Source organism: Mauremys reevesii, linkage group 4 (genome assembly GCF_016161935.1).
Source record: "Mauremys reevesii isolate NIE-2019 linkage group 4, ASM1616193v1, whole genome shotgun sequence".
Classification (NCBI taxonomy): domain Eukaryota; kingdom Metazoa; phylum Chordata; order Testudines; family Geoemydidae; genus Mauremys; species Mauremys reevesii.
Genome location: NC_052626.1, coordinates 145442575 through 145459549, shown reverse-complemented (window position 1 = coordinate 145459549; position 16975 = coordinate 145442575). Strand labels below are relative to the sequence as shown.

The 16975-nt window shown below is 53.6% G+C and overlaps 1 protein-coding gene across 1 annotated transcript in view; it reads left to right on the top strand.

Moving 5' to 3' along the window:
• Window positions 1-16975, top strand: part of LOC120403136 (integrin alpha-D-like) — a 69748-nt gene that overhangs the window by 14512 nt on the left and 38261 nt on the right. The window contains exons 15-27 of the mRNA XM_039533902.1: window positions 141-272; window positions 798-871; window positions 2496-2637; window positions 2944-3057; window positions 3760-3839; window positions 4259-4342; window positions 4494-4569; window positions 5561-5668; window positions 5909-5992; window positions 6280-6393; window positions 6575-6667; window positions 6845-6955; window positions 7148-8187. Coding sequence (XP_039389836.1) covers window positions 141-272; window positions 798-871; window positions 2496-2637; window positions 2944-3057; window positions 3760-3839; window positions 4259-4342; window positions 4494-4569; window positions 5561-5668; window positions 5909-5992; window positions 6280-6393; window positions 6575-6667; window positions 6845-6955; window positions 7148-7270 — 1335 coding nt within the window. The 3' untranslated portion in view covers window positions 7271-8187. The remainder of the gene's footprint in view (window positions 1-140; window positions 273-797; window positions 872-2495; window positions 2638-2943; window positions 3058-3759; window positions 3840-4258; window positions 4343-4493; window positions 4570-5560; window positions 5669-5908; window positions 5993-6279; window positions 6394-6574; window positions 6668-6844; window positions 6956-7147; window positions 8188-16975) is intronic.

The following is a 16975-nucleotide window of genomic DNA, read 5'->3' as shown; positions in this document are numbered from 1 at the left end:
CTAATATCTTCCCCTCCCGCTGTGTCTGGTCCTCCAACCCTGCCCCAAATGACACAAAGAACAAACCTCTCTCTGGGTCCCACACAGCCCCCAGTTCCCCTTTTCCTTCAGGGGCCCGACATGTCTCTCTGTCTCCCCAGCTCTGCCCAGAGGACACCGTGACCCCCATCACCCTCCGTCTCAACTATACCCTGACAGGGGAGCCCATAGCTGCTGCCGGTGACCTCAGAGCCATTCTGAGTGAGGACTCCATGCCAGTGTCTGCAAGCTCGGTAAGGTGCCAGAGCCAGGCCCCGCAGTGTGTCTCCCGCAGGGATCGAAACACTGACCATGCAGTTTTAAAGCAAGAGTCTGGAAAATTCAGAAGCAGCAAAAGCCTCCTAACTCCCTTTACACAGCACAGCCACTAGAGGGCGACAGATATGGATGCTGAGTTTGCATTTGCATCTCGCCTCCATGGGAACACTCCAAATTTTTGCTGCACAATTTTCAATATTTATTTTGTCCAGGGCCCCCTAGCGGGGAAAGGCCCCATGCCCTGTTCCCCATCCCCCTGAGCCAGCCAGTCCTCCAGCCGTAGAGCCACTAGAAGTGTGAAACTGCAGCTGGGCACAGGGTGAGGAGGAAAGGGGGGGGGGGCGGAGCTGAGGATGGGTTTAGCTGTTCCCCGGTGCAGGGGACTGGCAGGTGCTGGGGTAATGGGAGGGTCCCTGGGTCTCTGCAGTGTTGCTCTGGCAAATGGTGCTGCAGCCCCCTCCCCACCCACTCTAATCCTGCTCTCCTGGGTCTCCCCTCAGCTCCCGTTTCAGAAGGACTGTGGCCCGGATGGCCGCTGCGATGACCAGTTAGAAATCTCCTTCAGTTTCTCTGGGTAAGTCACTGAATACTCCCCTAAAAACACCTACCACTGTGGGACCCGTCCGGCTTGATCACGCCTCGGATCTTCAACGTCCAGCTGGAGATGTTGCCAGATTTCCAGTGCTGGATCCTGGGTGGTGGGTGTGAAGGGTTACCCCCCCCCTGCTCTGGGCTGTCCCCTGATGTACTGAGGTACCACTGAGCCCACCGGTTCTACCAGCCTGGGCTCCCTATCACTGTTCTGCTGAGCCAGGCCCTCCAGCCTCCAGCACACACCCAGGTAGGGACACACCCAGCTGCAGAAAGACACAGACACTGAGATCAGCTCTGCATGGGACAGCTCAGCTCAGGGATTGCCCAGCACTCAAGTACCCTCAGGAGTGTAAACCCAAAATTGTATTGTCTTGCACTGCACAGAAAACTGCACAGCGTAAGCTCATGAAAATCGCCCCCTCCCTCAATGTGGAGGAAGCTCTGCACAGCTTTTTGCCCCCCAGTTATGAATTACACAAACCGGTTTAGAGAAAACAAGCACAATTTTAATAACTAGAAAGGATAGAGTTTAAGTGATTATAAGGGATAGCAAACAGATCAAAGCAGATTACTGAGCAAATAAAACAAACTCGCAAACTAAGCTTAATACACGAAAGAAACTGGCTACAAGCATTAATTTCTCACCCCAAATGTTGTTTTAAGCAGTTTGCAGAGTTTCTTGTAGACAAACCACTCTTGCTTGCAGCTTAGAACCCCAGATATTCCTTTCACAGGCCAGATACCTTCTAGCCTGGGTCCAGTCCTTTCTTCCCCAGATCAGTCTTAGGTATTTTCATCTTGGGCAGGGATTCAGTGGAGATCCGGCCCTGATTAACTCACTTCCCTGCCTTATATAGGACTTACATGTGGTGGGAATCCTTTGTTTCCCTGTTTGATCCCCATCCCCTATTTGTGGAAAAATACTAGCAGTCCAAGATGGAGCCCAGTACTAGGAGACATGATCACATGACCCTGCAGTGTCAAAGCAGCCATAAATCCTCCAGAAGACTTCACAGGAAAGTGGGAGATTAGCAACGTCAGACTCCTATTGTTCTCCCTAATGACCTATTGACAAACCAGCCAGACTGATTCCATTTTGTCTGGTGGGCGTTCCCCAGGTGCAAACCCACTTGTAATTGTTACATAGTCAATATTCCTAACTTCAGATACAGAAATGAAACATGCATAGAAATAGGACAATCACGTTCAGTAAATCATCACCTTTCCAATGATACTGCAGATGACCCAACTTGCATAACATAAGAAACATAAGAACATAAGAAAAGCCGTACCGGGTCAGACCAAAGGTCCATCTAGCCCAGTATCTGTCTACCGACAGTGGCCAATGCCAGGTGCCCCTGAGGGAGTGAACCTAACAGGCAATGATCAATTGCATAAAATACAACTTAGTTATGCCATATTCATATCACAACAATATCTCTATAAAGAATATGGGGCGTAGTGTCACAGGATGCACTGCTGTGGGGAAGATGCACCACTGGAAGCTCACAGCGCTGGGGTCCCCGGCTGGGCACTGCTAGAAGAAGTTCACAGAGAGGACAGGATGCTGCCCTGAGGAAGCTCACCCCTTTCTCCCCCCTTAGCTTGAGCACCCTGGTGGTGGGGGTCACCCAAGAACTCAACACCACCGTCTCCATCCAGAACCACGGGGAGAATTCCTACAGCACCACGGTGCAGTTCTTCTATCCGGCTGCGCTGTCCTACCGCCGAGTCCTGCTGCTCCAGGTACCCCAATGTACACCAGGCATGAGGGGCAGACTCTGCAGGAGGTGCTGTGCTATAGGGAGCGGGTAAGGGGCTCGTCAGGAGGGCTGAGCTTTAGACAGCGGGTGGAGGGCTTGGTGGGGGCGCCGAGCTGCAGAGAGCAGGTGGGGTGCTCACCAGGGGTGCTGAGTTGCAGGGAGTGGGGGAGGGCTCAGCAGCGGTGCTGAGCTGCAGGGCACAGGTGTGCTAAGCTGTGGTGAACGGAAGTGGGGACTTGGCAGGGGTGCTGTGAGCTGCGTGTCTCACTGGCTGGTCTCCCGTGGTCAGTCTAACAGGAAGGCCGTGGCCGTTAAGTGCAGGTCGACAGTGGGCTCCGAGGAACAGACTCAAAGGAACAGCACCTGCCAGATCAACCACCCCATCTTCTGGAGTGGAGCTGAGGTAGGGACGGGCCCTGAACATGCTCCCACAACCCAAGACCATGCCCCAGCCCTGAGCCCCCTCCTCCCACACCCTGAACTCCTCTTTTCTGGCCCCATCCCAGAGCCCACATCCCCAGCCTGTATCCTCACACAACCCCCTGCCCCAGCCCAGTGAAACTGAGTGAGGGTGGGGGAAAGTGAGTCACTGAGGGAGAGGGGATGGAGTGAGTGGCAGTGGGGCCTCAGAGAAGGGGCAGGGGAGGGGAGGGGTCTCGGAGGTCGGGAGGGACAAAGGTATTCGGTTTTGTGCAATTAGAAAGTTGGCAACCCTAGTGTGAGCCCAGCTGGGAGCAGAGAGGGGAAGTTCCCTGGGGTCAGCCCAGCCCGTGACAAGAGATGTGCTGGGGAAAGCGCCCCGGGGAGCCCGACGAGTCAGTGCAAACAGAGCCCTGAGGTCACTCCGGGGCTGGGGTCAGGTCCTAAAAAGGATGGTTAATGGGGTGTTGCCATGGCATGAAGTGGGTTGAGGTCTCTGGATCCCAAACCGGATTAGCGCTGTCTGTGGCCAGGGTCAGGGTCATGTTAACACCTTTGCCTCCCTGGGCCCATTTATTCCACCTAAGTTCATACAACAGCCCCCCTGCCCCCCTGTGCCTGCCCCGCCCCCGCAGTCTCTGGCAGTTCCCCAGGCCCTGACACTTATCCCACGGGTGTTTTCCAGGCGGTCTTTGTCGCCACCTTCGACGTCTCCTCTGAGGCCGACCTGGGGGACAGGCTGCAGATCACGGCCAAGGCCGGCAGGTGAGGGGGCTGGGCAGAGCCAGGGGGTGGGGTGGGTAGGGGGTGGGTTAGGGTTTTGTGGGGCCCCTGGGCCAGAGCAACTGGGGACCACTCTGCACCTCTTCTGCCTGCATTCCCTCCCCCCGCCCCCTGTTCTCCCGGCGCTCCGCCCAGGGATGGGGTCGGGGTGCGTGGAGTGGCAGGAGTGCCGGGCAGGCAGAGCAGGTCAGGACGCAGGGGCTCCCATTTTTCCAGGGGCTCCCAGTTGGCTGGGGCCCCTGGGAACGGACCCATTGGCTAATCCACCATAGGAGTGGGGAGCAGTGGGAGGGGGCCATGCACAGAGCAGGACAGGGCAGTGGCCTGTGGTGCAGCCTCCCTGCACAGTTACCTGCCTGCGTCTCCTCACATCTCTCTCCTTTGCCCTCCCCTCCCCCCAGTGACAATGGCGGCCCCATCACCGAGCGCATGATGCACCGGGCGGAGCTGCCAGTCAAGTACGGCATCTTCATCATCCTCACCAGGTAGGTCAGTGCAGAGACAGAGGGGAGAGCGCCCCCTACTGGGCCCCCATCCCCACTCCTTGCACCACAATGCCCCCACCCACTGCCACTCTCCAGCCCCATCCATCACACTCCCATCTCTCTCCTTCCTTCCATTCTTTTCCTTCCCCAGCCATGAGGAGTCGACCAAGTACGTCAACTTCGCCGAGGAGGCAGGAACAAGTGTGCCAGTGACACATCAGTACGAGGTGAGGCCGGCAGTGCACAGTGTGTGGGGGGGAGGAGACGGGGCAAGGAGGGGTCTCAGAACAGCTTCCAATGGGTCTCCCAGGTACGAGAGCTCCCTAGGATTCCCAATTTCTACTCGCACAAAACTGAACACCTCTGCCCTGCCCCCGAGCTGAGGTCCTGCCCCTACTCACTCCATCCCCTTTCCCTCCATCGCTCGCTCTCCCCCACCCTCACTCTCTTTCACTGGGCTGGGGCAGGGGGTTGGGGTGTGGGAGGGGGTGAGGGCTCCAGCTGGGGGGTGCAGGATCTGGGGTAGAGGTGGGGATGAGGTGTTTGGGATACTGGAGGGGGCTCAGGGCTGGTGCAGAGGGTTGAGTTGTGTAGAGGGGTTCAGGATCCCAACGGCCTTCTCAGAAGCGGCCACCAGGTCCCTGCAGCCCCTAGATGAATGGGCAGCCAGGGAAACTCCATGTGCGGCCGTTGTGCCTACAGATGCCACCCCTGGAGCTCCCATTGGTCACAGTTCCCAACCAATGGGAGCTCTGGAGCCGGATCTCGGGGCCGGGGCAATGCATGGAGCCTCCCTGGCCACCCATGTGTCATGGGACTGTAGGGATCTGACAGCAGCTTCCGGGAGCCGCACGGAGCTACGGCAGGCAGGGAGCCTCCTTAGCCCCAGTCCCCTGCTGCACCGCCGAACCACCAGGGTCTCTTTTCGACTGGGTGTTTAAGCGAAAAACCGGAAGTCTGTCAATCCTAGATCCACCCAATACCAGGCGAGATCCCTGTGTATACATCACCAGAGCCTCTCCCCAGAGGCAGAACTTCCTGAATGGGATCTAGTGTGTTAGAGCACGGAGGGGTGGAGGAGGGCAGGGAGCCAGGACTCCTGGGTTCTATCCCCAGATCTGGCAGGGCAGTGGGGTCTGAGGGTTAGAGCAGGGGCTGGGGATCAGAGCTCCTGGGTTCCCTTCCTGCAATGCCCTATGGAGAGTCTGTTTCTTTCAGGTCAAGAACCTGCGGCAGCAAAGCGTCCCCATCTCGGTCACGTTCCAGTTCCCCGTGGAGCTGAGCGGAGTCCGGGTGTGGGACGCCTCTGAGGTCATCCCCTCCAAGGTACCTGCCTCTCCCTGCCCTTGTGTGTGTGTGAGATGGGCCCAGTGACGCCTGCTCTGCCCTACAGCGCCCCCTGCTGGGACAGGCTACCTAGGAGAGATAGGCCACATGTTCCCCCACCTCCCCACAGCCAGCCATGCCCCTGCCCTGGTGCTGGATTGTAGCTGGCGCCCCCTAGAGGGGAAAGTCCCCATGTCCCTTTCCCTCCCCTCTTAAAACCATGTCTCTCTCCCTCCCCAGCCCCAGCTGGCTCAGTGCACCAGTGAGGAGGGAACGCCTGGTCCGAAGGACTTTGTGAAGCAGATGAACGAGCGCCCCCTGCTGGTGAGTACAGGCTGATGCGGGTCCCAGCAGCCCCTTCCCCTCTGCACTAACACAGACAGTGAGTGGGGGGCTGGGCTGGGGTCGGGACACCTGCTATAGACAGACCCAGACCCTCATAGAATATCAGGGTTGGAAGGGACCTCAAGAGGTCATCTAGTCCAACCCCCCTGCTCAAAACAGGACCAATCCCAACTAAATCATCCCAGCCAGGGCTTTGTCAAGCCTCATGGTCATGCTGAGCCCCTGCACGCCCCCTGCCTCACCCGGGGATATCCTTCCACCCCCAGGACTGCTCCGTGGCCACCTGTAAGAAGATCCGGTGCAGAATCACCTCCCTGGAAATGCAGCAGCCGCTGGAGTTCATGATCAAAGGGAACGTCAGCTTCCAGTGGGTCTCCCAGGTATGAGAGAGCCCCTCATGTGAACTGCCCTCACGCCTCACCCCAGAGGTGGCTGCATCTCAGTGCTGGGCAAGGGATCCCTGTGTGAACCGCCTGTAAATTGCTCTGAGTCGCCCTGGGACGATGCTCTGGGCTGGTTTGCGTCATTTCCAGTCAGGGACAGTGAATTTCTCTGTTCCAGACTCAGCAGCAGAAAGTGAGTCTGGTGAGCGAGGCCCGGATTGAATACGAGGAGGAGAAGTACACCCAGAAGGAGGGATTCGTCCAGCATCAGGTACCAGACTGGCTGTGCCCAGGATAGAGAGAGCATCAGCTAGTGATTAGAGCTGGGAGCCAGGACTCCTGGGTCCTGTTCCTGCTCTGGGAGGAAGTGGGGTCTGGTGTGTTAGAGCAGGGGTGGGTGATGGTGCCAGGACTCCTGGGTCCCCATCTCACAGCTCCTCTCCCCCAGGTGCAGACGGTGGTGGAGCGCTCCGAGGTCTATAACTACCTGCCCATCATCGTGGGCAGCAGCGTGGGGGGCCTGATCCTGCTGGCTCTCATCACTGCAGCCCTCTACAAGGTGAGTGGGGCAGGGTAATGGACCCCTCCTCCACAGCCCATCACCCTGGGGGCGGGGCCTGTGGTTCTCCCAGCTGGTATGGGAGGAACAAGAGTTTTTCCTTCAGAGGTTCCCACAGCCCATCCCCTCCTGCTCCTCCATGAGCCTGTCTCCATCTGGCTCTCACCATCTCTCCTCTCTGTCTCCTTCCAGTTTGGCTTCTTCAAGCGCCAGTACAAGCAGATGATGGAGGATGCTGTGGAGGGCGAGGGACCTGGCTCAACCCAGAGCACAACTGCTGGAAACCCCCCTGCTTCCGATGCCCCCAAACAATAGCCCCCCATGCACCAACGCCCCCAGCTTCACCTCCATCTGGGCAGCTTCACCCCCGTTATGTTGTCACCTCCAAGATGCATAAAAATTGATCACTGGCCACCCTCCCACCAACAAAATGCATCCTAGTGCCAACTAGAGCCAATCAATACTCAAATTAAGCTTGGAAGAATTCTCTGGATATTTTTATAATTTTTATGGAAAACGAAGTTAATTTTAGGCATTTTTTTAAAGTTCCATTCGTTGGGATATGTTAGGGTTAACTAACAGACATGGGAAGCTGCAAATTTGCTGACATGGTATTAGGGGACAAAGGCATATGTAGGCTGTCGTTTTTTGTTTAATAAATAAGTTGCCTTTTTTTCTCCTGTTGCTTATAAGAATTTAGAAGAATGCAGCTGCATGAGAAATGTAGCAGTCGAATAATGCCCTTTGGGTAAAAGAAGGTAAAAGAAATGTTATTTCCCCGTCCCTTCCTTTTCCAGCTATATAAACCAGCCCTGGCTTATGGCCCCTTCCTCCCTCCCCTGAGAATTGCTGACCAGGATGATTTGTGGCAACAAGTTGTTGCAAATAAATGTATTTTCAAGGTAAAAATGTCTGTGGAATATGTGTAATGCTGTGCACAATAGATAGGGTGGGTTTACTAACAGAATGGGTGTTTTTATTACTTAATAAGGGGTTTTGGGGTGTTGTAACGGATGTAGGCGTGTACATACTCAGACAAAAAGAATGTGCTGTAACTAATTCAGTGCTTACTCGACAATCGGGTCGAGGGGAACAGGTATTGCAATAAAGAAGCTCGTACTCAAATCCACCTTTTGGGTCAATCTGCTTTTTTCTTCTAACATCTGGCATCACAAACAGGATCCCAGGGGAGAGTTGTGCCTGATCACCACGTCTCGCCATGGATTCGATGAGTAAGTTGAACTTGAACGGGCCCTTTACTGCAACCCTGGTTAAAAAGTTTATTAATAAACTGGTGGGGAGATGGAGGGTCCTCATGCGGCTCCCTCTGGGAATTGTCAGGATTGGCCAGTCATCCAGGGGTGGGTGGAAGCTTCCCTGGTGTCCAAGTGCTCCCAGGATAAGAAAAAGGCTGTTTTGCTGCAGGCTCCGTGTGAGGGTCTGTCAGGTTTAGCGGAGGAGGTTACAAGTCTTAAAAGCAAAGTGGAAATTTTGCAGCAAATTGCTAAAGAACAGAGCACAGTAAATCATCACAACGTGTTGGCAGTCAGAATGGCTGAAAAACTATGGACGATTTTAATCGTCCTAAGTCAAAGAACCTGGCCCTCAAGGGTCAAGTAGATGCCTTAAAGCAAACTTCTTGTTCCCTGGCCCACATTTCTCTCCCCCTCTGCCTCCCCTCCTGCCCATCCCCTCTCTCACACTTTTGGTTTTCTGAAGTTTTAATGGATGGTACTTTGGATACTTAGTGAAAAGTTCGTTTGGACAAAGCATGACAGAAGTCTGCTGCATTTCATTAAAAAAATTAAGTAAAATGTCCGTGGGTGACCATAGAGACAAATGTTTTACTGCCTTTTTAAAGAATCCCACGGTAAAGGAGGCACAGGGTAGGGCAGCTGTGTTGCACGGATTTACTAGGTGGCTATGTCATTACAGGCAAAATGTACCCCTTAAAAAATTGAATGCAGAAGTAAGTAATTTAAAGTGAATGAAGAGTTACAAGTAGCCTATGTAAAAATGAATACTATAAAGTTTGGAAGGAAGTAAAGGGTTGGGAGTTGTAAAAATGCTAAAACGTAACAGTTGTTGTGTTATAAAAGTGTAACCACCATGGAAATTACCTAGATTGCTGGGGCTCTGTCTGCTGGCAGCTCAGGGAGTGGGAGCCAAGGCAACCAATGGGGAGTGAGATGCTTCCTTCCAGGGAGCTCAGGAAAGGGGAGAAGCCATTTCAGAGAGGCTGGAGTCAGCCAGGGCAAGGGCAGGACTGGCTGTGTGGGGAGCTGGTGAGTCCCAGGCCTGCAGGCAGGGTCCCCCCTGGGAACTGGCCTCTAGAGACCTGACCGCAGATCCCTCAGCTGGGCTTTTCCCTCTCCACTGATGATTCCCAGTTTGTAGAGTTTTGCTGGGAAACTTCCCCAGCCAGGCTGAGTTCACCCCCCAGCTCCTCAGTGAGACCAGTCACCACATGGTCAGCTCTGCTCTGGCTGCTAGTCCAGGGCTGCTGCCTGCTGGGAGTGCGTCTGGATGCTGGGCTAGGAGACGACAATTTGGATTTTAGTGTAGTTGTGTAACCTGCACTTTGAGCCCTGCACCCCCCTTTGGGGTGAGGGGAAATCCTGGGACTGACGCAGCCTGACGAGGATCTCAGCCTGCAGAGATCAGCCCCTCTGCAGTGACCCAGGAGTCCAGAGTCATCTCTGAACCTGAGGATCATTCGTGGAATTTGTGAGGGCACCATCTTTTAGTTAGTCAGGCAGGGAATTTGTTTTGGGGACCCCCCTACTCCCTGAACTGTGTCCTCAAGCCAGGGAGTGAGGGTCTGGGGATTTTACAACCTGCTGCATATTAAACCTATGGAGGGATTTACCACCTTCTCCCACTTGTGAGTCCATTGGGCTGTAATAGGTAAGGGGATTCTGTACCTCTGGCCAGGAGAGATTATATGTTACTGCATACATAACGGCTGTTACCCTTCCCTTTATATTTATGACACCATATTTATAAATTCGGTGGCTAACCCATTTATGAACTGCCTTCTCTTTCTCCTCGTAGCATGATCCATGGATCATGCTATCAGGCTAGCTGGAGCCAGGGCCTCCAGCCTGAATGCCTCTCCGTTCAGTGTGCGAGAAGGAGGAGTGCCTGGGCTCTGCTTAGAAGAGAGTGGGGGAGTGTTGGTATATGTTAGGGTTAACAAACAGACATGGGAAGCTGCTAACGTTCTGACATGGCATTGGGGGACAAAGGCATAAGAAGGCTGTAGTTCTTTGTTTAATAAATAAGTTGCCATATTTTCCCTTCCCCGTTGCTTGTACAAATGAATACAAATGCAGCTGCATGAGAAATGTAGCTGTTGAATAATTCCCTTTGTGTGAAAGAAGATAAAAGAAATGTTATGTCCTCCTCCCTTCCTTTCCCACTTGCATAAACAAGCCCTGGCTTATGACCCCTTCCCCCCTCCCCTGAGAATTGCCGGGAGATCTGTCAGGGATATTTGTGGCAACAGATTGTTGCAAAGAAATATATTTTCAAGGTCAAAATGTCTGTGTGATATGCGTAATGCTGTGCACAATAGATAGTGTGGGTTTACTAACAGAATGGACTGTTTTTATTACTTAATAAGGGGTTTTGGGGTGTTCTAACACATGTAGGTGTGTACATACTAATTTAAACAAAAAGAATGTGCTATAACTAATTCAGTGCTTACTCGACAATTCAGTCATTTATAATCTGGCCAGTAAAATGAGTACCACAATCACTGTTGATACTCACAGGTATGCCAAACCTTGGAATGAAATCCTTAAGCAAAATTTTCACAACGGACTTGGTGTCTGCCCTTCTGCAGGGGAAGGCTTCAACCCAGCTTGAAAAACATCAACTAATACTAACATATACTCATAGTAACATCATTTAAACATTTGAATAAAATCAATCTGAATATTTACAAAAGGACCCCAAGGGATGTGCTGCTTTTCTAGCTTTAACTGCTTTTCCAATATTATGTTGCTGACCCTCCTCCCTCAGTGAGTCTCCAGGAAAGGCAGATCAGCACTGTTTGTGGCCAACACTGTTACAAGCATTGCCAAGCATTTTGGGGAGGGTCAAAGGTGTGTGAGTGGAAAGTGGAAGTTTCCTTTGCAGGTATGAGAGGCCGGGAGAGAAGAAGAAGAAAGAAGCAGCAGAGAACGAATGAATTCAACACTGCAGCTAGCAAACTCAGTCCGAAGACAAGACGCTGGCTCCCGCCCAAGGACACTGCTCATAGCCGAGACTTGGCTGACAGCCGAGAAAGACAGGGGCTTGAATGTGCCCGAAAGAAATCCAGCTGTACAGGCCTGCAAAATAGCAAGGGCAGCAGGAAGAAAAACAGCAGATCTAAGACTACAGAGATGGAAAACACCCAACAACCAGGAAAATCAAAATTAGGTGCATACCAATCTCGTTAACTGCAGCAATCATCCACCCTTTCCACATGTGTGCCATCCAGTGCATCCAAGCAAATAGGGCAAGAGCACCTGAGGCACAACCAGGCGGCCATCCAGGGACCACCAAAGGTGATCAGGGTGTAAAGTGCACCCAGCAGCACTCCAAGAACATTTCTCAGCTTTTGGCGCAGCCTCGGTCACGAATATTAAAACCTTAATATTTTCTGACAGTATCCAAACCACTTTGTATTCCAAGTTGGATAAAAAAAGTATCCGCATTTAGCTCTAACCCTTCCATTTGGTTTTGAACTAGGCTGTCCTGTAGAAAATTAAACACAACAATTCTAGCCATAAGACAAAACACCTGTAATCGTATGTGACTGGGGCTCGACCCTCTCCGAGGGGCGGAGGGGAGCCACACCGACTCACTACACCCCGTCTGGTCCGGGCAGGTCCCCGGTATTCCTGGGCAACAAACACAAGGTCCCAAGGCGCGGGCCCTCTGGCTCGGGGCTGCGCAACAATACAGAGTCAAAGGGGCTCAGGCCCTCTGCTTCAGGGCTGAGCAGCGGTACAGTTTGAAGGGGCCCAGCCCGCGGTTCGGGCGGGGCACCAAACACAGCGTCACAGTGCTCAGACCCTTTTGGCTCAGGGCTGAGCAAACCACAATCAGTAACCCCACAGTTCAGGGAGCTCGGGCCCTTAAGCAGGGGCGGAGCAAACAAACAGTTCAGTAACTAGGCCCAGGCCCTGGATCAGGGTGGGGCAACAAACAGTCAGGGCTCAGACTGTTAGGCTGGGGCTGAGCAGACAAACAGTTGACTACATAGGCCCAGGCCCTTACGCCTGAGCGTTGGGGTGAGGGGGAGACTGCCACCCGTGTGTGGGGTGGCAGGGGGGACGCAGGGCCACCCACTCCACTGCATCCCAGCCCGGGGCACTAGCAGCGGCTATCACCGCTGCTCGGTCAGTGGGGCTCCTGACCAAAACACACTGACATAGGTTCAGGTATGTCTGCAGCCTGACTGGGGTCGGCTACCCCCAGTCTCCCCCTCAGGGCCTACCTGGTCCATGGCATCGGTCCCCGGCCAGTCCACCAGCATGGGCTCCTCTTGGCCAGGGCTTGGAGGCAGGTCCGGCAGTTCCTCGGGGAAATCCGGCCAGGCGTGCTCCGGCAGCTCCTCTGGGTAGCAGCAGGAGCGAGGAGGCTCCGGTGGCTCCTCTGGACAGAAGGCACAGGGAACACAAGGTCAAAAAACAGTATCTCTTACAGTTTTTTCCCATTCGCTTTCCACTTGCCCAGTCTTGAAATCTTGCGTTATTAGAGCTAGTGTTAGCCTGACTCTTACTTTATTCCCAGAAGTTAAGATAGAAATCTGCGTTCAAATTCCCTTTTATCCTTTTCTCTACTTCCACACCGGGGTAGGAGAACAGGCAGCTCCGAGGATCTGTCATTCCCTAACAGAACGAAGAAATACACAGAGAGGGGCTTGGGGTTTTGGTGGTCGTTTTTGTTGCCTGCTCATACTGTGTTTTAAGTAGGCTCGGGACAATGAGATTTTTAGTGGGTAATTGTCAGCAACCATCAGGTTCACAGCACACGGGTACAAACCAATGGCACAACATGTCCAGCGATAACAATCCAAATGTTCAGCTAGACAAAGAATGAACAACGCTCCTGGCGAGCTTATTAAAGACCCACTTCACTGTGTAGAAAACTGTGGCCATGCCGGTGTCCTTGGGGCAGCTTTCAGGATAATTACTTTGTACATTTTCACATGTGATGTTGACAATTTGTGGTTTTAAAGGTTATAAATAGGCTTGGCAGAATGCTATTTTTAAGTAACTTCCACAGACAGTATCAATGTTTATTTCTAACCATTTTTTTTCAACTTTTATTGATTTAAATTTTCAGTTGTTGAAAATTCCTGTGGGGATCAAACCTTAATTCTAATGACAACAGACGTTCATTTTAAAAAGGTCAAACTTTATAATTATTCATACACAAATTATTAACATCACATGTCAAAATATACAAAGTCAATTTCCTCAAATTTAACTCTAATAAATTCTCAAGCAGCATTATTCTTACTTCGCTCATCTGCAAATTTTGATTATTAGCAATAGAAATATTTTGCCAGCAGCTTCTGTGCGCGTGGCGAATACATTTTCTGAGAAAAATCCATCCTTCCAAGCATAGTTATAAAGCTTTAACTTTTTAATCTCAACCTCTACTGCCATTAAATCATTGTCTGACCTCCAGATATTGTCCGAACCCCTCCACACACAGACAAGTTCCTACAATTGGGATAATTTAAATTGATAAAAACAGGGAAAAAAGATACTTAAAACCCATAATTTTCCACATCAAAATTTAAATTGATGGAACTTTTAAAAAATACCTAAAACAAACTTCAATGTTCTCCATCAAAATTATAAAAAGACAAAGAGAATTTGGCCAAGCCTAATTTGAGTAACGATTGGCTCTAGTTGGCACTAGGACGCATTTTGTTGGTGGGAGGGTGGCCAGTGACCAATTTTTCTGCATCTTGGAGGTGCAACATAAGGGGCTGGGGGTGGATCTGGAGCAACCCAGAGGGAGGCGAAGCCGGGGGCATCGGAAGCAGGGGGGTTGCCAGCAGTGGTGCTCTGAGTTGGGCCAGAGTGATGGATGGGGCTGGAGAGTGGCGGTGGGTGGGGCGCTGTGCTGCTGGGAGCGGGGAAGGGGCCCAATAGGGGGCGCTCCCCCCCCCCTTTGTCTCCACACTGACCTACCTGGTGAGGATGATGAAGATGCCGTACTTGACCGGCAGCTCCGCCCGGTGCTCCATGCGCTCAGTGATGGGGCCGCCATTGTCACTGGGGGGAGGGGAGGGCAAAGGAGAGAGATGTGAGGAGACGCAGGCAGGTAACTGCAGGGAGGCTGCACCACAGGCCTCTGCCTGGCCCTGCTCTGTGCATGGCCCCCTCCCACTGCCCCCACCCCCAGTGGTGGATTAGCCAATGAGGCCCATGCCCAGGGCCCCCAGCCAATTGGGGGCCCCCAGAAAAATAGGTGCCCCATCATCCCAACCCACTCCACCAGTCCAGCATTCCTGCCAGTCCCTGCAGCCCTACCCCATTCCCTGGGTGGAGCGCTGGGAGAGCAGGGGCAGGGGGAGGGAATGCAGGCAGAAAGGGTGGGGAGGGGCCCCCACTTGCTCTGGCCCAGGGGCCCCACAAAACCCTAATCCACCCCCCGGCCCTGCCCAGCCCCCTCACCTGCTGGCCTTGGCCGTGATCTGCAGCCTGTCCCCAGGTCGGCCTCAGAGGAGACGTCGAAGGTGGTGACGAAGACGGCCTGGAAAACACGGCGGGGGGGGGTGAGAGTCAGGGCCTGGGGAACTGCCAGAGACTGCGGGGGTGAGGCAGGCACAGGGGATCAGGGGGGCTGTTGTATGAACTTAGATGGAATAAATGGGCTCAGGGAGACAAATGTGTTAACATGACCCTGTCCCTGGCGACAGACAGCGCTAATCCACTTCATGCCATGGCAACACCCCATTAACCATCCTATTAAGGGACAGCCCCTCCCTGACTGCCCCGGTGAGGCCTGATTTCCAGCCCCCCAGGTCTGGCCCTTGGTTTGCAGCCCCAGCAGGGCCTGACCCCAGCCCCGGAGTGACCTCAGGGCTTTGTTTGCACTGACTCGCCGGGCTCCCCGGGTGCTTTCCCCAGCACATCCCTTGTCAGAGGCTGGGCTGACCCCAGGAAACTGCCCCTCTCTGCTCCCAGCTGGGCTCACACTAGGGTTACCAGCTTTCTAATTGCACAAAACCAAACACCCTTGTCCCACCCCTGCCCCAAGGCCCCTCCCCTGCCCAGCCCCTTTTCTGAGGCCCCACTGCCACTCACTCCAGCCCCCCTCCCTCAGTGGCTCGCTTTCTCCCTCCACACACTCAGTTTCACTGGGATGGGGCAGTGGTTGGGGTGAGGACTCAAGGTGGGGATTTGAGCTCTAGGGTGGGGCCAGAAATGAGGGGTTCAGGGCTGGGGCAGGGTATTGGGATATGGTGGCTGGGAGGGAGGTAGGATGCAGGAGCGGGTTCCGATCTGGATAGGGGGCTGGGATGCATGAAAGGGTTTGGGGTGTGGGCTCCGGCCGGGCGGCTCTAACCTCAGGCAGCTCCCGGTCAGCAGCGCAGCGAGGCTAAGGGAGGCTCCCTGCCTACCCTGGCTCCACACTGCTCCAGGAACAGTGCTTATCGGAGCTGCCAGGGTCCCTTTTCGACTGGATGCCTGGCATCCCTAGCTCACACCTGGGGAGGTCACAGGCCAGGGCTGAGGCCAGGGCCCGTCCCTACCTCGGCCCCACTCCAGAAGATGGGGTGGTTGATGTGGCAGGTGCTGTTCCTCTGAGTCTGCTCCTTGGAGCCCACGGCCGAGCTGCACTTAACAGCCACGGCCCTCCTGTTAGACTGAGCACAGGGGATCAGCCAGTGAGAGACGTAGCTCACAGCACCGCTGCCGAGCTCCCTGCAGCACAGCACCCCTGCTGAGCCCCCACCTGCTCCCTGCAGCACGGCGCCCGCTGCTGAGTCCCCCCTGCCCACTCCATGCAGCTCATCATGCCCTGCCAAGTTCCCCACCCACTCTCTGCAGGTCAGCACCCCCTTTCAAGCCCCCACACCCGCTCCTTGCAGCACAGAGTCCACTGCTAAACCCCCTGCCTGCTCCCTGCAGAGAACCCCACCCATTCCCCACAGCTCAGCACCCCTGCTGATCTCCCTGTTGACTCCCTGCAGCACGGCACCCGCTGCTCAGCCTGACTCTCATGCCTGGTGTACGTTGGGGTACCTGGAGCAGCAGGACCCGGCGGTAGGACAGCGCAGCCGGGTAGAAGAACTGCACCGTGGTGCTGTAGGAATTCTCCCCTCGGTTCTGGATGGAGACGGTGGTGTTGAGTTCAGGGGTGACCCCCACCACCAGGGTGCTCAAGCTAAGGGGGGAGAAAGGGGTGAGCTTCCTCAGGGCAGTGCCCTGGCTGCTCTGTGAGCTTCTTCTAGCAGTGCCCAGCTGGGGATCCCAGCGCTGTGAGCTTCCAGTGGTGCATCTGCCCCACAGCAGTGCAGCCTGTAACACTACACCCCATATTCTTCACAGAGCCAGATATAGGGGGAGGGATAGCTCAGTGGTTTGAGCATTAGCCTACTAAACCCAAGGTTGTGAGTTCAATCCTTCAGGGGACCACTTAGGGGTCTGGGGCAAAAAACAGTACTTGGTCCTGCTAGTGAAGGCAGGGGCTGGAATTGATGACTTTTCAAGGTCCCTTCCAGTTCTAAGAGATTGGTATATCTGTTATTATTATTATATTGTTGTTATATGAATATGGCATAACTAAGTTGTATTTTATGCAAGATGGGTCATGTGCAGTATCACTAGAAAGATGATGATTTACTGAACATGATTGTTCTATTTGTATGCATGTATCATTTCTGTATCTGAAGTTAGGAATATTGACTATGTAACAATTACAACTGGGTTTGCACTGGGGGAATGCCCACCAGACAAAATGCAATCAGTCTGGCTGATTAGTCAATCTGTCATTAGGGAG